This window comes from Aythya ferina (genome assembly GCF_964211825.1).
Source record: "Aythya ferina genome assembly, chromosome: 1".
In the NCBI taxonomy this organism is placed as follows: Eukaryota; Metazoa; Chordata; class Aves; order Anseriformes; family Anatidae; genus Aythya; species Aythya ferina.
In genome coordinates, this window is record NC_140296.1 from 143700918 (window position 1) to 143725799 (window position 24882).

General features: G+C 40.0%; 1 protein-coding gene across 1 annotated transcript in view; it reads right to left on the bottom strand.

Moving 5' to 3' along the window:
- The window catches only part of IPO8 (importin 8), a 50405-nt gene extending 26157 nt beyond the window's left edge, over positions 1-24248 (bottom strand). Inside the window, exons 1-12 of the mRNA XM_084528429.1 lie at positions 24065-24248; positions 16243-16324; positions 13930-14086; positions 11551-11709; positions 10943-11099; positions 10214-10303; positions 9299-9393; positions 8579-8663; positions 5896-6030; positions 4976-5075; positions 3257-3333; positions 2273-2389 (exon numbers count right to left, since the gene is read on the bottom strand). Coding sequence (XP_084384555.1) covers positions 2273-2389; positions 3257-3333; positions 4976-5075; positions 5896-6030; positions 8579-8663; positions 9299-9393; positions 10214-10303; positions 10943-11099; positions 11551-11709; positions 13930-14086; positions 16243-16324; positions 24065-24148 — 1338 coding nt within the window. The 5' untranslated portion in view covers positions 24149-24248. The remainder of the gene's footprint in view (positions 1-2272; positions 2390-3256; positions 3334-4975; positions 5076-5895; positions 6031-8578; positions 8664-9298; positions 9394-10213; positions 10304-10942; positions 11100-11550; positions 11710-13929; positions 14087-16242; positions 16325-24064) is intronic.
- Positions 24249-24882: the final 634 nt, after the last annotated feature.

The window sequence follows — 24882 nt, forward strand, 5'->3', positions numbered from 1 at the left end:
CTTAACTGATCAGACTCCTACTTCACTAATCCATTCATCATTTTTCCCCACATAGTTTCCCAAACCTTCAGAGAGGCAGATGAAGAACTAAGGAGAGTAAAAAAACACAGAGAAGGGAAAACACAGGTGTACACAGGTCAGAGGCTTGCATGCTCTGAACTGGAGTGCCTGTGGACAGATCCATGTGGGTAAGTCAGGGTCATCGTGTCTATGAGCTACTTACAATCTATATCTCAGTCAACTCATCAGCCAGAAGACACTTACAAATCAAGTGTTTTATGCAGAAACAGTTTGTGGAATTCTTCCATCTGCTAAATGCCAAACACAAGAAATTCAGAGTAGAGAGGAGACTGCAGTGTTTGGGGATTACTACTCTTTTATAAAATATGTTGTAACTTTAAGTTTCATGACTGAAAATTTCAAATACCAGCAGTATAGTGGAATAAATCCTTTATTTTCCTCAGAACAGAGATAAATGAAACCCCCTTCAATATGAAAGGTTTTCCACAGCACAGAGAATATCCTCCTCTTTCACTGTGATATTCCAACATGAGGAAGAGTGTTTATAATCCACTGTATCTACAAAAATTTTGCAAAAGTTATTGATGTTTCAGGATTTTGGATCAGACAGGTGTATGTTGGCAAAATGTTCCTTGCAACATGAATCATAGAACTACAGATTCATTTAGGTTAGAAAATACTCTTAAAGATTGTCAGGTCCAACCGTCACCTAATGCTATCAAGTCCACCACCTAACCATGTACCCAAGCACCACAGTCACACATTTCTTTAATATCTGCAGGGATGGGGATTCTACCACTTCCCTGGGCAACCTGTTCCAATGCCTAACAACCCTTTCTCTGAAGAAATTCTTCGTGATATCCAACCTAAACCTCCCAAAGCACAACTTGAGGCCATTTCCTCATATCCTATCGCTTGACACCTGAGAAAAGAGATCGACTCCCACATCCCCACAGCCTCCTTTCAGGTACTTGTAGAGAGCAACAAGGTCTCCCTTCAGCCTCCTGTTCTCCAGACTGAACAGCCTCAATTCCCTCAGCCACTCCTTGAAGCTCTTATTTTCTAGGCTCTTCACCAGCTTTGTTGCTCTCTTCTCTGAAGATGTTCCAACAACTCAATAACCTTCTTGCAATGAGGGGTCCAAAACTGAAGACAGTATTTGAGGTGCAGTCTCACTAGTGGTGAGTACAGAGGGACAGTAACTTCCCTACCCCTGCTGGCCACATTATATCAGATGCAGGCCAGGATGCCGCTGGCATTCTCAAGCACTTATTTAGCCAGCTGCTGACCAGCACCTCCAGATCCTTTTTTTTGCTGGGTAACTTTGGAGCCACTCATCTGCAAGCATCTACTGTTGCATGTGGTTGTTATGACCCAAGTGCAGCACCCAGCATTCAGCCTCATTGAATGCAAGGCTATGAATGAAGAAACATCCTGCACAGAGAGACAACTCACATAAAATAAATTTTTGCATACTCGGAAAGGAAGCCTCCAGCACAAGACCCCCATTTTCATTCTAAAAGTTGTAACTTTTTGGCAGTTAGTCTTGACATGGAGAGAGGGCAAGGAGTACTTGGACTCCAAGGTCTACCAAAATGTAAGGGAAACCGTAACTACAATATTAGCAACATTGTGGGTTAAATGTGCATTCAAATTCGGGAGAAAAACCTCAAATTGTAAAGATACTGTGTATAAAACATGGAGGAAGGATAGAAACCCTGTACTCTTTGCACTTATTTGCAAAACTCCCAACGGGCTGATGAGATGAGACTTAGAGTAATGTATTTTAGGGTCTAAAGGCTATAAAGCTAGACGAAACATTCTTACATGTTAAGTAAACATTTTTCTGGAACCAGCAGAAGCCCACAATAGTGCAAGCTGTTCGGGATTTCGATGAAGAATCATAAGCAACGTTACTGGTGGAACGTATACTTGTTTTTTTTAAAGCCCTTCCATTTTACTAGTAAAGCATGAGAGGAACAAGGGATGGTGCAGCAGCAAACAAGCAGAGCTTTGGAGAAACTTGAGAACAAAAATCAGAATAAGATGGGAACATAAAAAAAAAGGAAAGAATGTCAATATTTTTAAAGAAACAAACCCTAAGATTATTGCACAGTGCAATCTCTCCACTGACTTCATTAATGTGGTTATGAACTAACCATACTTTAATAAGCTAACATATTCCATTGGAAAAGGGAGTTCATAATAAGAATTATAAATATAAACCTATTTGACTTCCTTACCCACTTACCTTCAGTAAAATATCTGCTAGGGATCCTATAACATGCAAAGCTCCATCTTTTTTCCTTGGATCAATGTTTGGCTCTGTCAGAATCTGGTAGCAATATGCCATCATTTTTGGTAATACCTTCACAAGACAAAAAACAATCTCCTTTTGTCAGTGAGGTATATAAATCAAATTATTTCAATAGCATCGTTGAAGTTTAAAGAAGTCATGACTTTTACAAGAAGAAATCTTATCCTGACCAAAGTAACTGGAAGGTACTGTAGTACTATATGTAGCATCTTTCCATATTTAAAATTTAGAAGCTTCATGTTCCAGCTTTTCACCCAAACTTGGCAAAATAGTTTATCTGAAATGTCATATTAGTAATTGCAAATAAGGTATTTTTGTTGTTTTGACGCAAATCAAAAAAGGCAAGGAGAAAAGAGACTCAAACAGTATTTCATAGTTGTTTTAGCAAACATGCATGCTTTCCAGGGCTAGGTTGAATCCTTTTTTTTTTTTTTTTTTTTTTTTGCTTATATCAGTGTTAAGTATAGAAAGAAAAGCGTCCACAGAAAAGTTATGCCCTTATTTAAAGAGCAGCTGTATGAAATTAATTTCATTCTTCCTGATTTCATCGTTGTCAACAGGATTTTAAGTTGCATCAGTGAAAATTAACGAGGATCAGATTCACTTTTCCTCCTGCTACAATTTGAGAAGCTCTGAACAGCCATGACAGAGGCTTGAGAAAAGTATCACTACGTCTATTCTCTGACTCAGTTTTTATCTAGCAGGCTAATTTTACATCTACAAGAGGAAATAATTTATTTTTTATTAATACATATTTTAATTCTCCCCAAATTCATAGCACTCAGCCAGGAAAGAGTTCGATTATGTATCAGCAAGTAGATTTTTCAAGATTAGCTTCTTGTACCACCTTCAATTTTAAGTGAAAATAACATTTTAAAGAAAACTTCAAATAAAAATTAAAAAACACTAGTGCCATACCTCTTTTCTCTTCTTTGCTGCTGTATAAAGAAGATTCTGTGCTGCTGTTGTAGTGGATGCATAATCTTCAAATACATCTAACAATAAAAAGAAATAAACTCACTTTCTGAATACAACATAATTAAATTTTGATAAAGTGGCTTGAGTTTGCGGGACACAAAACTACTCATGGCTGTCTTCACTTCATGGTTAAAGAGTCAGACCCAAGCTCATGTCACCTATAAAGGCCTTTACTTCTTGCCTTCCTAGTCTACTAAGCACTCATCACTCTCTTTATTAAGAATGCATTATTTATTCATTAATTCTTTTGAGACCATGTGTTTAAGAGATGAGAAATTCTGTGCCTTTTTTTTTTTTTTTTAAATTAAAACCACTATAGGAAGAACAACAATGCATTCCAGTGCCATCTGCATACCATATGTACATAATTTTGACTTGATTTTATTAAAACCTCATGGGAACTCTGAATGTAAAAAATACTTGGATCTGGGAGTAGTTTTAAATCTGCTGAAAGTTGAAGCTTTTTAACTTCTTCCATTACAAGTAAACCTCTTTTAATCATATTGAAAATATAATTTATGTATTGAAAAAAAATAATCTGTGCTGCCAAACATGTTCTAATCCAAACATCCCTACACAGATTTAATTAAATAAAAGGTCTAGAAAAGTAATCTTAAAACGTGGTTGAAATTACACATTAACTTTCCTGAGATTTTAAAGATAAATCATGATTAAGAAATACTACCAGACTACTGGAATTCTTGTTCCAAATCCAAATGCTTCTCACAAAATTTAAAGTAAATGTACTTTCATGCTTTTATTTTCCTACCTTCCACAATACAATTCAAATCTGTATTTAACTCTCAGTCACAGATTTAAAAAGGCTTCACTGCTTACAAAGAAAGAACTGAATTTAGATACCAAAAATCAGCTACATATCTTTACCCCAGTGATCAGCGCTATATCATGATCCATTTTCTATATAATAACTTTTTTTGTGTATTTTATTTTTTAAAGTATTCTAGGATCTTTTATATTCTGTTCTTACATATGCTAACCAGAAGGCAACTAATTAAAAATTTCCAAATGCTAGATGTCTCTGTGGTGCCTGGCTTACTGGAATTTTCCAGCTAAAATTGCTATATTTTTAAAGCAATGAGGTAACTCTTTTAATACGAATTATTTAGTCCAAGATTTTTCACTAAGTATTTTGAAAGAACACTTGTATCTAATTGTTTTACAATTTAGTGATAACAATTGGCAAGAGATAGGGAAAACATTAACAATTTTCAGTAAAGAAAGAGCAAGTCAGGCCTCTTCTGGTCAAAGTGTGAGCTGCAAGAACTTGCAGACAGCTGTTAACATCTCCCATTCAGGATTCTGAAACTGGCATTAAAAGGTGAGCAAGCCAATCTGTTGGGCTGCACTGAGCAAAACTGAAGTAGAAGAAGATGTGTTATGAATGTCAAGTGAATGTGTCAAATGGGTGTCAAGAACGTCAAGTGAACTAGTTTAAGAGCACCAGCCAAATGGCTAGAACTCATTTGATCTGCCTTCCTCTTAGTTACAGATTCATGAGATTTAAGAAAAAAAATCTCTTCTTCCTACTGTTCAGGACACTGGTGAAGACAAAAATATTACAGTGGCCGTGGTATATTTGGGACTATGGTGTACAATTGTGATGAAAGCAGAAAATAAATTCTAACTAAAAACAGTTACCAAATTTCATGCGGATATATTCATATGGATCCTCTTGCCAGAGCTCTTCATCCTCGTCTTTGTAGCACATTAGGGAGAATATCACCTCTTCTGTTATACTCTAATATTAGAGGAGTAAAATACACATAAGTACATAGAAAATCAAATTGATTGTAGTATAGCTTCCCTCCATTGTGCACTAGCTTAATAGAACTATTTTTTCGAAGAGTAAAATTATCTTACTCTTTTATTTTGGTTAACAGAAATAAACTTACAATACACATACTTTCCTTTTGCAGCAGACATAAGACAGAAGTAATTATATAATCCAGCTTTATAATAATCCAGCACCACACAAAATGTACTTCAGGACATAGTCTGTGAATAGCAGAGCACTTCTACAGAAGGCTCGCACCAGTGCAACATCTAATAAGAGACTGTGTTTCAGCATCCTTCCCATAACATTCATAAGATTAACTGACTACAGCAGTGTAGCTTACAACATGAAAAAAAAGTATGAAAATCACTTTTCACTTGTTTTTACATATATTTACAAAACACGCTCTTAAAACAGAGTTCAGTTCCTCATAGTTGATGTTCTCTTTGGTGACTGTCTTTGCACTGCAATCAATTATTAATTTCCAAACTTATAGTCATTTCTCAACGTTAATAACAAATAAAAGCCAGAACATTAGGACTTCCTGGCAGAATTCAGCAAAATAAAGAACTTATGGAACAATATCTTTAATTGAGTTCACAATATCTGCAATAGAAGTTAGTCATAATACTGTAAAAAACAACCACATTAGTGTAGGATGCTGTTTTTTCATCGAGGTTGATCACTGCATGAAAGATTTATGAAACATTTAAAACTGAAAAAAAAACATATACTTATCACCCTGACGACATGCAGTGCTTATGACTGTATTTCATGCACTGACCTGTATGTGTGGCTTCATTTGCTTCCATGTTACAGAGTGTATCACCCCTTGGTTCAGGTAGTTTAACGTCTGCTGAAGAACACGTGGTGCAACATAGTCTTTTTGTCTATATTGGTCTAAGATTCTTAAGAGAACCTAAAGAAATAACAAATTGATATTTTTAAACGAAGACAGAAAATTAGCCCTCACGCATGGATATGCAGAGCATCTTTTCAGTGAATTCCAGCATGGACAGAACAGTTTTATATCAGAAGTTCTAGTGTTAGTAATTGCTGTAAGGCCTTTTACTCAAAAGTCAGAAATCATTTAAACGTTAAGGACCTGAGCATGCAAGCATTTATGTACATTTTGCCACTAGACTAGATCACTATACATGTATGTCATCACCTGTGATTGTAAACCAAAGACATACTTCAGTATTCACAGACTCACAGTTTACACAGGCCTCAGCAAAATTTGGAATAGATACAGTAAAGGAACAGTGAGATTTTCAAACTTTTTTGTTTGGCTTCGAATGGTGTCTGTGTTCATTTTTAACAGACAGGCCCCTGAAGAAAACATATGACTTTAGAAGAGTGATAAGAACAGAAATACTAAACCAAAAAAAAGAAAATTAGGTTAACACCTAAATCAGTTAATCGGAAGAGATGCAAAAACCTTAACTTCAATTGCCCGTTGTAACTCTCAGATAGTAATAGTATGCTACATGATACAAACTCTATTACACAATGCTTCTTTGTTATAAAGACTTGATCTACTAAGAAAAACTTACAGTACAAAGCCACTAATCTGCACTAATAGCATATGAACAACTGAATGTTAGTAAGCGTAAAGACTTGGCACATACATGAATAACAATAAAAATCAAGCAAAATGCACTACAAAATATTTGAATCATGTTTTCAGAAGGACAACTCTACTTCAGAATTCTTTACAACAACAACAACATTACAATAAATCTTATTTTGAACGCAATTCCTTCCCTTAAGGGTACTAGGTCTGATGTAGTCTTTTTTACAATAATCTCCTTGGGCAAAGATTGTCCATATTTCATATGAACTCTAGCAACAAGAACAACTAGAACAACTGATAAATAAGTAACAAAAGCTTAGTAATATCATATTCACAATAGCATTCATACTAACTATGCAGTGAAATGTGGCAAATCAGCATTTATGGGAGAGAAATGAAAGAAATGTGCAGATCTTCTAGACCATTTATCTTTCAAGCTAAACGGCTCTCCGCTACATTTCCTAGTCTTTCATCAGACATAAGCTTTAACTATCGCAAATGACAGCTGCCCATGGAAGGCTATTTCTCCACTCAGAAATTAATCATCGCAAAGAGCTCAGAATTTATATTAGATTGCTTCCCCCACCTTTTTATTTAATATTTGCAGTCTCACCAAAGCCATCCTTTAGTTCTTATCACTCACATATTTACACAGCGTTGATACACTGATGGATAAACTGTTTGTTTATTTCGCTGGTTTTGTTTGTTCTTTTGTCAAACTGGATTGAGAAAAGTCATTTTGTTTTACAGACAATCCTTGTATTTTGAAAGCTAGTTTAAATCTGACTTGATTATCAAGCATAGTCAACGTGGGTTCATAAGGGGAAAACCTTGCCTTGGTAATCTGATCTCCTTCTATGATGAAGTCAACCTTTTGGTGGATGAAAAGGTGGTGGTGGATGTAGTCTTTCTGGATTTTTGTAAGGTTTTTGATACCTCATCTTTTGGAGGTTTCTTCCAACCTTAAAGATTCTATGGTTCTATGAGCAGGAGAGTGTATTGAGTGTCCAAAAGCCTGGACACTCAAGAGATTTAGTTGAAAATTTGAAAGCCTGGGAAATACCACCCCCAGTCATACAGTATATAGCAGGGTGGATGAGAAACTGGAAGAGCTGTACCAGAAACTTCTGATCTTGTGAACCGCTATGCTCGGGCTTCCAAGCACCCAATTGCTATAGCCATTCCACCAAACCAGGGAGAAGTCTGGAAGCCCACGTTCCCAGATGCCCACTATTAAGCTGGCAAAAAATTGCAAAACCTCTGACAGGAACTGCCTCTCTTCTGTGCAACTTTACCAAAACTGAACTGTCTCCAGAAAGCCACATTAAATATAAATGCTAAGCATTCCCCAACAAAACAGTTTTCTTGTGAACTGTGAATTTATGCCCTGTTTTCATAAAATATGCTTACCGTGTATAAAGTAACTTCTATTGCTATTCTCCAGACACCTTCTAATCTGATTACATCTTCCTAACATAAAATAGGACAGGCTCTAGTGTTCCTAAGATGTCTGCTGCAAAATCACTTTCTAAAGACTGATCTGAAAATACATCCCTTTGTGATGTGAAACCCATGCATCATTTCTTTTCTCTCAGTTACACAGAGAATATTTATACATGATGATAACACTGTTTTATAAGCACTCACCTTTTATGAAAGTTTTCCTGCAGGGTTTTTTCTGAATTGCTGAAAATTTGTGTTATTATACCTCAGTAAAGTATGGGACTAAGACAAGTTCTAAAGAATTTCACAATCACTACAATGAAAAATTGGCCTGATTCTGCTCAGTTTTGTTTCCCAAACTTTGTTGTGAACACACTGCTTATTGAAAAGTAATACCTTCGCATTCAGCCAGAATGATCTAATTCAGAAACAAATGAATTGTGCTTACCTGTTGTATGCCCACAGCATATGTTTTTAAAAAAAACTCTGAGAATTCAAAGTATTCTTTCGTTACATTTCCCGGACTTCCATACCTTTAAAACAAAGAGAAGACAGATATTTACATCCTGAAGAGTATTCTGTGTCAAGGAAACACAGTACTTTCTACAACACCAAGGACTCTGAGTAGCCTCCCATCCCCAACAAATCCTTTTCCACAGATACCCTACTAAGTCATTATTTCCTCACTTAATGTTTCCTCATATAATGCCTCACTTCCCTTTTCTTTTCTTAGATTCTCAGATGGTACAATATTATAGTCAAGTAAATATAGAAGCATTTTTGTCATAAGCTCTACAACTTCCATGTTTTTGGACTTCTTTTCAAATCTTTCTCTGTCTTCTTATTCAAGAATACACGCAGTTGTAGCTGAATGCAGTAAAAAACAGTATCTATCTATCTACCTATATTATACACACACACATATATATATATGTATGTATACACTTTTTCTGGCTAGTTTCCTGCTGGCTTAGAAAGCCAAATTATCTCACTAAAACCTCAAACCATTGGATGTGTCAGTGCAAGGTGAAGAACAGCAGCAGAAACATCTCTTTGGTGAACACGTTAAATCAATTGCTAAAATCAACTCCACTGTCTTGTCTAACAGTACTATAAGCAATGTTAACAAGATTTGTAAACCCAACTGAATTTTTAATTAGTCTGTTACCGTTCAAAAAGACGAGCTACAATATGTAATGCCCACTTCTTGCATTTCCACCACACCAACTCTGGTCTATCATCTTCATCAATTTGCAAAGTCTCCTATAAATAAATACATGTATTAGCTCTGTGTAGTGTTGAGAGAAAAATAATGTTTTACACATTCCTTACCCAGTAAGCTAATACAAAGTCACAGCATTGACTAAAGCTTTTGTTCTGTTAACAGTTATATAATATTCAGAAACTTAAAAATACCTTATTTGGCCAATATAAACTGTGTATATGCAATAACTGTATTATACCTGTACTTCAATTTTCAAAATTACACACGTTTAAAAAAATTAAGCTCTCATATATACTTGGATAACACAGTAGTGTGCACTTTTGCTTAAAAATTAAGCAAAATTAACACTGCTGCTCCAAATTTATATAACCTAACCATATTTTTTAAGTTTTTGCATTGCAACGTTACACTTGTGAAATAAATATCAAAAAATTTTAGAAATACCAGTTGTTGTTGTACAGACACACGTGCACACACACATATTTAGTTACTTTTTTCATCTTTTCTTCATAAGATGTGGAAGACGGAAGAAAGAAAAAGAGAAACGGAAACAAATGATAGATTCGTGATGAGCTTTTTCTTCTTGAGATAAAATGGCTAAAATATTTGGAAGCTTCCAAAATATCCTAGACTGGAGTTCACATATTAATACTACCTCAGACAGCAAAACTCTGATAGCTTACACGACTCTCCTGCATTTCTGTCAGAACAACACCTATTTTAAGGATAAGAATCTCAAATAGATGAGATGACATATTAAAAAAAAAAGAAAAAAGACCACTGAGAAAATCTTTATGCTGACTGTTCCTCAAATGCCAACACACAAATACCAGAGGTCTTTACACTACTAAACCTTACAGGAGGCACGTTTCTATCAATGATGGTACGGAAGACCTCCATCCACTGGGTCATAGTCTGGTTATTCACCAACTGGAGTGGCAATGCGTACTAAAATAAGGAAAAAGAAAAAAACAACAACAACATGGTCATTAGACACTGTTTGTTTGTCTTTTTTCTTGAAGAAGGCAGAAGACATTTCTACAGTTGTTATACTCCCAGGAAGATGAGGTTCTAAGTAAAATTTAAATTAGGTTAGGTATCATTACTACTAAAACCTTCTTGGTATCATTGACAGAGAAACTTCTGATTGGACACTATTTGAGGAAAGTTCCTTAGCTTGAGAACTTGCTAATTCTTTTTGTTTCCTCCTGTTCTTCAAAATAGTCCAACTGAGTTTTACAGACCACAACAGAAGCTAAACAGCACAGTTGAGATACTCAAATAGTTCATATCAGATTATGCACAACTTTACATAGAAATATTTCTCCAACAAGCTTACATACAGGATGCACAGAAGTACCTAGGTTCATAAAAATATGTAATCCTGGGGATCACATGACTAGTTTTTAAGTAGACAAATCTACCTAATGTGATTATAAAAATCACATTTTTATAAGAGCTATTTATTGAACATGACATTTCACATACTAATTGGTATTTTTACTCAATGACACCCATGAGTGCACCGAAGGGGATTGCTTTGCCCAGCAATGTAAAAATTGTAGTGTCCTGTACACAGATGCCAACCTGAACAAGAGCATAGAAGATTTTTAAGATTTGTTTCTGAAGAAGTACAGAGTAATGGGAGTTATCAGGCAGAAGCTGGATCATTTGCTGCTGAATCCGGGGCAAAAATATTTGCATTGCTGCTATGAGGGGATCTCGCTCCTCTGCTTTTTTGTATCTGCAAAGGAAACAAAAATGTGGGTCAAGGATCTACACACGACCTAATGCCTTCTCCTCACCAGCAATTTAAGTACTGTGACAGAGGGTACTGTACTATGACATCAAAGTATAAAATAATTTATATTCATATTTCCAGCATTTGGGGAATCTTCAAACAAAAGAAGCTATAAGCATCTAAGTTTTTCCACAGATGGGTTAAATCAGATCAAAAGTACAAAGCCTCACAAATACAAATTATTGCTGAAATCTCTGCTTTCGATTCACTGATGATATAAAGATGATGAATAGTTTTCAATTATTTACAGCAAAGGAAGCATACGACAATTATTAATTCTCATCCTCTAGCTGAATTCCTTGTAGAACTGCCAGTGCTCTTAAGAAGGTCATTCTCAGTAATCAACTGAGAACAAAAGTACTGAGACCTTGTTTACTTCTGGATTTCAACTTACTCGTAAGTCTTCACCAGCTGATAGAGGCACAGGAGGCTCCCGAGCCAACTCCCACTGTTCTGAGACTGCAAGTAGTAGCCTATCTTGTCCACTACAGCTGTCCAGTGGCCAGGAAAGTCATGTTTAATGATAGTGCGGAGGCACATTGTCAGCTGGGCTCTATAGCAGGAGAGAAAAAGAAACACCTTAGAAAGTAAATAAGGTCATGGCACAGTCCTTAATATTACAGGACAGATCCCAAATCTTGGTTTAATGGCTACAATATGCATATTGCATCATAACTTTCATATATATTTTGGTAACACTGAGATAGTTCTGGAAGATGATAGAAGAAAAGCAAGAAAAAAAAATTCTTGGTATTTAAGGAAAAAGCTAATTTCAGAATATTTTAACTACTTTTCTCTGCTCCTCCTCACTCTCCACAGCCATCAGACAATATTTGAAAGCAATTAACTGTTCATGAAACCAGCTAGCTTTGTGTTTTGAAAACAAGTGGTTATACTTCTAAATACTTACAAGGTTGAAAGCAACCACAAAAGAAGAAATTTGTACATTTTTATTAAACAAAACTAGTTTGTGTTCTGATACAAGCCAGAGGGACCTCATCAAATAATAATTTTCCTGGTATCTTCCCAAACAGCACTTCACAACCTCTGAAGCATATTGCAGAGCAAATGAGGTAAAACGTTGTATCATTCCTCTCCCTCCACACAGCCTTTGAAGCCACTCACAATGGTGTGGCAAGACAGGATTGTTAGCTGACTGATGCGAGGTGTAACTAAAAAGGTTGAGCAGCACTAAACTAGAAACTGTAATTGCTCTTAGCTCTGCTAAGGAATGAAAGAAAAAGCCTGCAGTAAATATTGTTTCTTTTATATTTGGTGCTCCTTGCAGTCCAATACATAAGGAGCCACTATCACCAAGTACTTCAATAAGGGGCTCTCAACCCTTTGATGTTTTGACCTTTGTACAAACTTACCTTCCCCCTCAAGCCCTTGGAGCTTGTCCTTGCTGCTGATTTGGTTCCTTCTCCTCCCTTACTCTCACAAGCAAACAGTGAAAAACACCAGTATCATAGCATCAGACTAGTTCCAGTTTTCTTTGACATTTTTAACCTTTGACAAATTTACAAGTTCTTAGTCAGTATTTAGAAACCCTCTGTGTTATTTGAGGTGTTTTTCTGAGGAGTTTCAACAGTCCTTTTAGATGTACGTGGCCATTGTAATGACAAGATATTTTGAATATCATGTTATGAAAAGATGCCTGAACTAGTTTCAAAAAAACAACAACAACAAAAAAAACCTCCTCAAAGCTCCATTATTTTGTGCTCTTTTGTATAAACCTAGCCTTGCTAATTACAACACGATGAGGTGGGAAACTACATGCCCTTACTACACTATCACAGAAACAACATAAGCTTCCTTACGCTGTGGCACAACTCTAGAGAGGAGCTCTCTGAGGGGGGATTCTAATCACCTAAGTCAGAGACTTAGAAAATCTGAACTGGAAACAGTGCTTTAGTTCATTCTCTTGTATTGGTGCAGGATACAAGATACTAGGATACCTGTCAAGTGTTTGTCTAATCAGTTCATCAAGGTACCCACTGAGAGCAATGCTAGAGCAACCTAATGTATTCCAGTCTGTCTTTGTTTGTTTTAATCAAATGTTTTCCCTAACCATAATTTCAATCTATAGTCAATCACTCCCCTTCTTGGTAGGATGACTGGCCAAAAAGACATCCTTGGGTACCTAGCCAGTTGAAAGAAGGAGGAGAGGAAGAATTTCATCTGTTTTTCAAAGATGCACATCTCTAACACACAGCCTAACCTACTCTTACCAGATTAATTTTAATTAAAGCCATGAATCATCACAGACTGTAATAAATCTGAGAAACTTACTTATTCTTCCAGGAAAAATAGAACTTTTTTTTTTTTCATTCTTTTAACATCTTACAACCAAGAATAACAAATCACATTTAAATGCTGGAATGACGCACAAAAATTGAAAAAGTAACTGAGAAAAGAGGTATTAGGAAAAATGGATTTTGAGCAGTATTTCCCTCAAGAGATAATTCAGTATTACAGACAGCCCTCTGTAATATCTGCCCTGAATCAGCCATATAGACAGGCTGTCACTACAGCAAGTTTTAGAAGATGCTTTAAACTACACTGTAAGAGAATAAATCACATCAGAGTGCTCTTAGCCAGGTAAATACATTTCTGAGAAACAAGTGCACACACATATGGTAAAACTGATTATTATCACATTTTCAAAAGAAGTACTCACTTCATTTCCCAAGAAATTGAGATTCTCACACATCTGGACTGGTAGATCTGAAAACCTGAGTTACTGATATATCTCTACATAGCAGAAAAATACCTCACTAAGTCAGGAGAGCGAATTATTCCTTCCACAATGTTATCACGAATTTGCTGACGATCATTTTCATGAATGTTGAATGGAAATACTGCTTCTCCAGGAGGTGGTTCGCGGTCTGGCCAGTACTGTGTCACCATGTTCTTCAGGTAAATGGCAGCTACAAATAAGCCATGTGAAAAGAATAATTTAAATTTAATTCTGAAGTATCCCCACGTTACTCTGTGCTCAATATGTAGTACAGTTGAAAGTACAACAAAGAGCAGAAAGGACAACTGAAAACCCCCTGCATGGGTTTGTAACAATTTTAAGCACTAAGCACAGGTGAAACAGAAAACCATGTTTATATATACATATATTTTATCATAACAGACAAGACTAGGCTCAAGTGTCTGGTCCTAAGCTGAGCAGGATAGTATTTCAGGCAACTCCTGTTGGAGTACGTTCTTTACTACAACAGTCTTGCGTATGGGCATAATACGCTATCACTCTAAACAAGCAAACATCATCTTATCTTCATTTTTACTCATCTCTAAAATAACAATTCAGGCTCAGTAAGGGAAGTTTTGGAAGGCTCGTGTAAACAAATCATTGTGCATGCAGAGAGGATCCTCTGCTTGGGGAAATGCCCAGTATGAAACTGGCATATGGCCTACCTTCTATTCAGACAGAAATGTGTGTTGTGAATTCCCTAAGCTTTATCTCACTACTAGGATTTCCAATAATCCCTTAGAATTGTTCCCTTCTGTCTCACATGGAAAAACATGAAAAATAAAAGTTAATCTTCCACTGGAAATAAGCAGCATTTATGCCTCAGTATTGAAATGCCTGTAGGCATTCTTCAGAAAACACAGGAAATGTGGTGTAAGACATTAAAGTAATGTTCTTAATAGACTCTTATCCCTTTATTATTTAGGTTGATTACTGACTAGGGTTTTAAAGTATAAATAAGATATTCTTGGGTACAATTTTTTTGTCATAACAAGTTACGAAGTAGGAAAGCATGCAGTTTGTAAAGTATTTTATAGGAACAAGAGGAAAAACAATTATTTGACTGTTAAACCCCAGGATGTTCAAATATAAAGCAGGTCCAGAAAGACTAAAGACAATTTACTTTGTCCATAGATCTTAAGAGTGTACAAATTCTTGGCTTTTTACAAGATTTCAGGGAAATCGGTTGATTTAAAAACTAAATTCAAATGTTTTCTATTCTATATCTCCATTCTGGAACAACAACAACAACAAAAAAAAACCTCTCCATACTTGTGTTTTTTGTTGTTTTGGTTTTTGTTTTTTTTCCCTAAATGATAATAAAATGAGAGATTAATTTATGAAAATGACCTTATGGTGCCTAGATTAAGCATCAAACTTCACCATAGAATGGTTTAACAATGCCATTCAAAGTTGGATTATCTTTGAAAATATACACGCCAGCATGACAAACAGCATATGTCAGCATGCCTCAACACACTCAGGGGATTAATAGGATCTGTACAAAAAAACAAAACACCACCGTGCTTAAATGGGAAATGCTGTTCCATAGGATAGAAACAGAGCAGTGAATGAAACAGTATTCATCAATTTATTGAAAAAGCTGAATAATTTATGAATAAAAAAAAAAAAAAGAAAAAAGAAAACATCGTATAGGAGTAGTTAAAATAGATTATGAGAATTTAGAAACGGATCTTACACAAATGTATACCCTGTTAACTGCATCACCGCACCCAAAATTACATATACAGTTAAGCAATCCCTGTAGACAGGCTCAGACTACAGATTTGTAACTTACCAGTAACATGACCTTCCTTCACATTTATTTTTGTGAGTGGACACCATAGATACCAAATAAGCATATGTGGCTACCTTTGACCTACAAACTGTTTTCATTTTCAGAAACTTTGACTTTTCAAGGAAAAGGGATTCAAATAGAGAAACACTACTACTCTTTTTTGTTTGAATACCTTCATGTCTTGGCTTCAATCTCTCTTCACCACCAGAAGAAAGAATATCTAAGGCTCCCCGGGTACTCAGTTTTGAGCAAAAGTCATTGATACTGAAAGAGAATATTCCAGCATTCCAGTAGGGATCACTATAAACACAGGGAAGCCAAAGTAGGACTCAACTCTATACCCATGCTTTTATCTGATCTTCACATAGGAAAAAGGTGGCAAAGACTGAAAGGTTTCCCTACTGAACCTTTCCATCTCCATGTTGAGAACAAACATGAACTTTCTTACTTTCCAGCAGCTCAATACTCTGTTGAAATAACAGACTGACTTTCTATTGAAAGAAAACGAAACAAGGATTTTATCTCACCTGCTTGACGCACCGGAAATTCAACTTGATCTGATACTATGATTTGCAGCAGACTTGGAGCAAAATTGATGATCTTATAGGACTGAAATACATATAAAACACAGTTAGCAAGTCACTATGTTTAAAGAAGAATGTATTACCAAAAGCTGAATAAGAATCAAAGCCAAGGTTTTTGTAGAAATCTTTGACTCTCCTCATGAAGTACGAAAGGTTTTAGCACATGGATTTACCCAAATCAGCGGTGTTCTACAGAATTACTTTAAAAAGCTGAGCAAATAATGGCACATGGGAGGAATAAGTAATGTGACAAGGCTCTCTAACAGAGATTAGTGATAATGAATATTTAAATCATTCTGAGAATCACTATACATCTAGTGAATTATTTAACTTAGCCTCATAAGTCAAACAAGCCATGTATATTTTAACAGACTAGATGCATAGTGCATCATAACAGAAAAATACCAACTGGGGATAAACGGTGGAACAACCATTTTTAATTAAAATCAAGTGTAGACAGATAACATTCCAAAACCCACAGCTTTCCTGGGAACTTTTCAAACACTACATCAGCCACGCAGCTGAAAAAAAATTCAAAGAGAAAACAATGCTCACTGAACTTCTGAGCAAAGCACGTCAGATTTAAAAGATGGGAAAATCTGATAGCATTATACTGCTGTCATTCAACAGGGGTCCTCCAACGTGAAGAATCGTTGACTCAGCGTGCCGCAGTTACCGCTAAGCCTTGGCAACATCAGTAGTTACTCGTGGGTCAGATCTTTCGTCACTCAGATCCACGTTTGATGTTCAAAGAGAGATGTTTCTTGGGGGCTAGATGACAGACAATTTCTTATTTTACCTTTTATAGTATCTCTTTCCCACCAGATTATGTCTGGCAGTCCTGTGGTTATTTCCAGAGCAGTGCTTTCAGTGCAAGTATACTACGTCCTCCCAGAAACTTTGCCTCATTTGAAAGCTGTGAAGTAAGTGGTATGTTCTGCAGTGCAAGCACCCAGTTGCTTGATCTAACATTTCCATAATGAGGTAAAACTACAGTGCTTTCATGATGCTGAAGTGTGACAGCAGCAGCACAATCAACAGTTTTGCCAAATCACTTAACTTTGTGGCCCTCGTTTAACTCATTGTAATTGTAGCGTAATTCTAACCCACTCTGTGTTCAGAGCCTCACTGGATGTTTACAGAGCAATCTGAGCTCTCAGATAAAAGCAGTTATGGCAAGTCAGAAGCATACTCTCCCGTAGTTGCCTTCTCTGAAGACTTTAATTACCCACAAGCAATGCTCAAAGTAAAGCAAAAGCTGTTAGCAGGCAGCACCGGAGCTGCATTTATCTACAGGCATGCTGAAATGCCAACTTTTGAAGCCAACTGGTTGAAGCACACCAGATTCCCAAAATCACCTTTCATATCAAGTGCACCGGAGGCCAAAGGCTGGCCTCCAGCTGCCTGCAGACAGCCCCTCGCAGCTCCGGGGCGTGGGGCCAAAGGAGGCTGCAGGGATGTGAGGAGGGCACGAGGCCTCACACAGGCACTGAAAACCAAGAACGTGTGCGAGTCCTGAGAGGCTTTTTTCCTCTAAATAGTGCCAATATGTGGTCCTCAGAGGGAGCCTACGTGCAGCTTGTACCACTAAAAATACACTGGCTAGGAATGCAGCCTTCTGGGGGGTTGTTTTGTCGTCGTTGTTGCATTTTCTGGCAGTCGTCCCGCCGGTATCACGTTTGGGATGGACGCGGCAATAGCAGCACAAATTATTTCTCTTTCCCTGCGCAAACAGCTTGTGCTGAATTTACACTGAAGTCGCAGCGAGTCCGGGAAGCTTTATTGGTACCACTTGTGCTGGCACACCAGCGCTAGCCTTGAAAGGCTGCCAGGATATCCACAAATAGGGGCATTTGGCCTGCGAGGCGAGCGGCCTGCAGCGCCAGGCATGCCACGAGGCGCGTTGGGTCTCTGAGGAGGCCCCGCTCCCGCCCGCACACCGCTGGGGGCTTCCTGCCACCCAAAATACCGACACCCCCCAGAGAGCACAGCACCCAGTCCCCACCAAATCCTTCTGCTCCATACCGTTACCTTTATATCACCACTATTAAAAGCGCTCTGGTTTCCTCACAGCACCCCACAATTCACATTTTTACACAGCTTCATTTTCACCATCAGAGACATGGAGATGTTAGAGACGAACAGAGACTATGTGTGTCCCTTTTAGGAACAAGGCACCTGCTTGTGTTACGTCTGTGAGGCTCAAATACCACGCTGCTCACTTGGGCAGCAGCAAAGCGGTCAGGGAAACAACGCTCTGCTTGCAGTTTGGCGAACAGAGGCCTTTTGAAAAAGCCGCACGCAGCAACATTTTTCCTATACCAGCACATTCCCATTGGTTTCGTTGTCGTGCTAATTGTGATCTTGGGATTGATCCTTTCACTCCCTCGCTCTGGAAAACCATCCAGCGGCCCCTGGAAGCAGCAGGTGAAGCTGCAGGAGCTCTGTGCAGAGCCGCTGCCAGCGGGTGCTGTGCAGATGGAAGGAGGCGATGAGGAGTCCACAGGGCTGGACGGGTTCAGCAAGGCACTTGTGAAAGCAGCACATGAACTTTTACAAACTGAGTAAAGTAAAAGGAAGGTTTTCAAAAGTAAACTTTCACCAAATACAAAGAACAACGATTATTTTAAAGCTGCATAAAACATACTGACAGCCCTTGCATTAATCACAGGTCAGGGCATCTATACTAAGAAAAAACAAACCCACCCCCATTTAATTTCCATTGGGATTAATTTCCACTGGGACACAACCGTGCAAAGCTAGCAGCTTAACCAGAAGAGGCATACAGCTAAGCACTGCTTAGGACAGAGCTGGGTAAATTTCCAACAGTGACCAACTCCTCACTCCACCTGTGCCCACTGTCTGGGGACCTGCACCTACAGCTGCACATCTGCCTGCCCCGTTTGTCCCTTCTCCTTTAGCCTAACATGCATTTCTTCCCCAGCTCAGCCTCAAACCATCACAGAAAGCATCCTTTCCTGCCTATTTCCTTGTCCCTTTGGGTAGGTGTAGAAGACAGCCAAGAGAGCCTCAGAGAAGCCACTGAAAAACAGCAAGATGAACACTGTTACATTCACAGAACCAGAATACAAGGAGAAATTAGCAGGAAAAATGCATTAAAATTTCCCCAGATGGACCCTACTGAAGCAAGTACTCTTCACACCTAGCTTTCACGTGGGATCCCAGGTTACCACGCATTACATGTTACTGAACTTACTACACTAAGCATCACCCGTATCTCGCTTGCTGTCACATTTAAAGCCCGCAGCAAGCAATTACTCCTTAGCCACATTTTTCAGCAATCTTCCTGCTGCAGTGAGAGCAGCCGGAGTGGCTGAGTGCAGAGTGGCATGGGAAGGTATTTCTTCCTCTGCAGAACAACACGGGGATGCTCTGAAACAACAGACATGGAAAAAACAAGCCTTCCCTCGGGTTCTGCACAGCAAGCCATCCTTCTCCACCAACGTCAAACAGCACATCCTTCTCAGCACCTCTGAATGCAAGTATGGCACAAAATAATTGCTTTTCATCCCTTCAGCTGAGAAATCAAGGCACTACATCTTTGTTTGCAAAGATGAACACACAGAAAAAAAATGTATCTTGAATACATATGCAATTAACTGCTTGCAAAGATTATTTTAAGGCCTCCACACATTTGATTTGAATGCTCAGTTATCTAAGCTTTATTTTTTGTCTGCTCTGTACTTAAAATGCGTTACTTAGAAACTCCATCAGTATTTGTCACACTTGGGCATATTTTTGCTGTTGCTAATAGTACTTTCTCCCTCTCTCTCTCTCTTTTTTTTTTTTTTTTATGCTGGCAGTCACAGGTTGTTAAAACAAACTAGAACTTCAAAAGCCACTTTCTTCTTTCCTTGCCTACATGCAAAGCCTTCATTTAGAGAGGGGAAAACACAGTGTTCTGCACACGAAGTGAAAATAAACGTGTACAAGAACACCTACCCGAGCTGCTTTCCTCCGCTGGTCCCGCTGCCAAATTCATCCAGGGTCAACCTCACGCCACCTTCCACAGAAAGGCTCATGCCTTCATGCAAGTCAGCTTCCTCATCAAATTGCTCCTCAATAAAAATACCTGAGATTCCTCCCTCGATAACACGGTGCTCAATGCCAACTGCCTTAAGATCCCTGCATACTTTGACAGCCAACTCACCAAAGATAGGGAAGAAATGAAAGGAAGCCTGACATTACTCTTCTGCTTTTGGGCAATCTTCTCACACTTCTCTCTCTTCTCCCTGCACTGCTTCTCAGTTCCTGTCAAAGCCAAATACTGCAACTCTTTCTCAGTATTTAAACATGCACTTGTATGCCTGCAGTTTTATTCATGTTGTCCATTTTGTCACAGGCTAAAGAAATGCATTATAGCAAGTTGAGCCAATTAAGATTACCATATAAGAATTTTCCTGGTGATCCTATATGAACAGGAATCAGTCGGAGATGATACTGCATGCTCATATAATCAGACAGTAACATCCCACAACACAGAGTCACAGAAGGGTTTGGGTTGGAAGGGACCTTAAAGACCTTTTAGCTGCAACCCCCCTGCCATGGGCAGGGACACCTCCCACCAGCCCAGGCTGCCCAAAGCCCCATCCAGCCTGGCCTTGAGCGCCTCCAGGGATGGGGCAGCCACAGCTTCTCTGAGCAGCCTGTGCCAGTGCCTCACCACCCTCAATAGGGAAGAATTTCTTCCTAATACCTAATCTAAATGTACCCTCTTTGAGTTTAAAGCCAATCCCCCTTGTCCTATCACTACACTCCCTGACCAAGAGTCCCTCCTCAGCTTTCCTGCAGGCCCCCTTTAGGTACTAGAAGGCCGCTGTACCAAGAACTGGCACATGAAAGCAGTCTTTAGTCATTTAAAAAACGTCACTGAAGTCCATTAGACAGACCTAAAAAGAACAAGAGCAAAAACAGATATAAAAAAAATCTCATTACAAACAAGAGGGTGTGTAGAAATTGAGTATCTTCCTTTGGTGTGAAAATTGACTGTTCTAATAAATACAGTGAGATTGAACAGCATGATCCTAAAGTGCAGGCCAATTATGCCATGACAGAGCTGAAGGAAAAAAAAATGGGGAAAAAAAAAAAAAAAAAGAGGGAGCTGGAGAGATGTGTACACTATGAGAAATAACAGGTTAACAGGGAAGTGACAGTAGGTACATGATAGACATGACTGACCTGGCAGGAAATTACTGCTCCAGTTTATCCAGAATCACATTTGAGACCAATCTCACACTTAGATTTGCGCTCAGGGCACCGAGACAAATGAAGTTTGTTGATGACTCAGAAGTAGCATACATCAATAGAGGAGAAAGATCAGAAAAATCCTACAAAGAACTGAATTATCTTTACAACTGCTGCAACAAAAATGCAATGGAGCAATAGGACAAAGTACACAGCCATGCACTAAGGCATAATAGGAATTTCTCCTAAAAGCTTGAGGCTTGTTAGTGAGGAATAACCATGGGATAAAAGGGCCTTGGTATATGACATGATAAGAGAGATGTTAAGTGTTGAACATTAAGATAATTGTAGCTTTAGGATGTATAAAATGAGGCATTAATGGCATCGAGCGTGAGACTTTCTGGCACGCTGCAAACACAGATGACCAGATTACACAAGAAAGATTACTTCAAAGAGAAGTACAGAGAGGAGCTGTGCTCTCTTGTTATTAGATTTCAAAAATCCAGTTTTATGATAAGACAATGGGAATATAGCTTGTTGAGGCAAAGGAAAACAAGCTGGTAGGGATCAGCCTCTGACAGATATGTCAGAGTAGGTACCAAGAAACCTGCTCTAGTTAAGAACCAACATTGGCACAAATTGATCTTAAATGGGCCATGAATTAGTTTAGGCTGGAAACCGACATTTGTTTCCAGCTGCTGGAGGAAGAAAGCTCACAAACAGCCTTCCAGTAAAAATAATAAAGGCAAAACAAAAAAAAGGAACTTTTAAATGTAGCCTTGATTTCATTTCTAAATGCAATTAGATGATAATCCAGAAGGCAGAGAGCAATCTCATTGATTTAGCTCTGTCTTTAAACAGGTGCATGAACATACAGAAGAGAAAGCATTTTCAGGCATCCCAGGACTTTTGACAGGTACTCAAGTTTTCATTCATTTTAACCCCATTCTGCACGTAAGTGAATTACAGAGCCAGGACTATTAAGAGATGGCTGCTAAAGGACTCTCTCTCAGTACAAGCAATGAAACATCTCCACTGAGACACTATTTTGGTGGAACAGTAACAAAAGGGTTTCAACTCAGGGGAAACTCCAGTCACTACCTTGATTCAAGCTCAAAAGCAAACACACGCTGTGGACAGGGCAGCACAGAAGATGTTTTACTTCAATACCCTTTAGCGTTTATCAGGAGCAGCATCACCTTACAGCACAGAATGAAGGTGACCCCTGTTCTCTTTGGACAAACATTGTGTTACTACTTCAAGTGCTTTTTGTTGGAGGGGGGGCTTTTTGGTTGGCTGGTTGGGTCGTTTCTTTGCTAGAACAAGAGAAAAGCTCGGCCAGCATCTGGATTCCCATACACGCAGGAACACAGCTACGTGTCGGCACTGTCATTATGTACGTGGAAGCCTGACACGTCGCTTTGAACTCTTGCTTCAAAAGCACTGAAAGGTTTCAAGATGCCAAAGTCAGCACCATTCCTCAGGTGCACTTTTGTTCCACTCCTCCAAGATTGGTATCAACCCCAGCACCGCATCGGTGCTTTATCGGTCGCATACATCACGCTTCGCTTGGTGACAGGAAGCCTGTGCAGCAACAGGCACATCTTAATTTCAGGACTTATCATAACAGAAGAGAGGAAAAATGTCAGCTATTTTAAATAAGAAATCTGTACTTTGACCCATTCTTGATAAACCCTGAAAGTAAAACCTGGGTGTTGCATGAGAACTGTGTTATTTGTCACTTGTAATTGAAAGGTTTTATGGGTCAAAACCTCCAAACACTTTCTAACTTTTGATGAGCTTCATGGTGTGCAATATTGACGGCAAAGGGGCAGCATTGGGAGCAGGACCCCGGCAGGCAGAGAGCTGCTCCTTTGTCCTCCCTCTGCCAGCCACGCAGAGGTTTATTCCCCTGCTTTTGATCCCCACGCAACAGGCTGCTGCCAGACATTAACTCCCCTGTCAATCCTTCCCCGTAGGGATAAAAGTAAGCGCCGAGGGATTTTTATAGCAACTCCACCAGGCGAGTAGCAGAGAAGTTTTCACAATTTTACCTAGCTGCGGGCACGAGCGCTCCCAACACCCGCTGACCAGCTAACCGAGCTGCCCGAGGGCTGCGGGGGGGGCTTGGAGCTGCCCAAACCCTCACCTCAGCCGCCCAAACCCCGGACCCAGCCGCCCCCCGTTGTCCTTCTGAGGCACCTCGCGGGGGGCACCCCTCACCCAAACCCACCCCCACCGCCTCCGGGGGGCTCCCCCTTTCCCCCCAAGCCGGGCCAGCCCCCGGGGGGCAGCGTCTGGGACGCGGGGAGCCGAGAAGAGCCCCCGGGGCTGGCCCCGGCCGCCGAGGAGGGGGCGCCCCTGACCCCCTCCCCCCCCCCCCCCCCATATCCCCTCAGCCCCCTCAGCCCCTGCCCCTGGCGGCGGGGCCGGGCGGCCCCGTGCGGAGCGGCGGCCGGGGGGCGGGCCGGGGCCGGGGCCGGGGCCGGGGCCGTGCCGCCCGGTACCGGGCCGAGCCGCCCGCCCCTCCCCTGCCCTCCCCTCCCCTCCCCTCCCTCACCTGGTTGAGCTCGTTCTCGGCCGCGATGCGCAGCTTGGGGTCTATGGTGCCCTTGAGCGCCTGGATGATCCTGTTGGGGTCCATGTCGGCCCGCCGCAAGCTCGCTCGCTCGCGTCCCCCCCCCCCGCGGCCCCTTTCTCCGCGGGCGGGAGGAGGGAGCGGGGCCGCCGCCGCCGCCGCCCCCCCCGCACCGCGACCGCGACCGCGACCGCGACCGAGCTGGCGTCCCCCGCCCCCCGCCGCCGCTCACAGCCATTCACCGGTTTGCGACAGCTGGGCATCGGGAAGCGGGCGCTGCTTTACGGCCGCCGCGCCGCCTTCTGGCTTCGCGCGGGGAGGGCGCCGCCATGTTGTTGTACGGACAGGAGCCAGATGGGGCAGCCCGCAGCAGGGTACGCAGGGGGCCGCCATGTTGCGGTACGGTCCCCACAGGGGCTGCACAACAAAGCAGTGGTTGAAAAGAGCCAGATGCTAGGGCAACTACAGGATCCTGCCATAGCAGCACATAGTAGACAGCCTTAAGAGCACAATTTGACAGCATGGCATTTGTGCGCTGCTATTACAGCATGAAATGCCGTTTCTCATGACTGCTCCTTGATAAAGAAAGAAGTACATCCCTCAACTGGGGAAGGACGGCCTGACCCACACTAAAAAACATTCTAGACGGTGGTGAACACACAGGAGAACTGGTTTAAGTAGGGATACCAATATCTAACAATGTTTATTTTATGGTTGCCAAAGCACTTTTATTGCCCCTAAATAACTTAAGTTCTGAACTAGTTACAAGGAAAATGCTGAAACATCTGATACTATAAGGA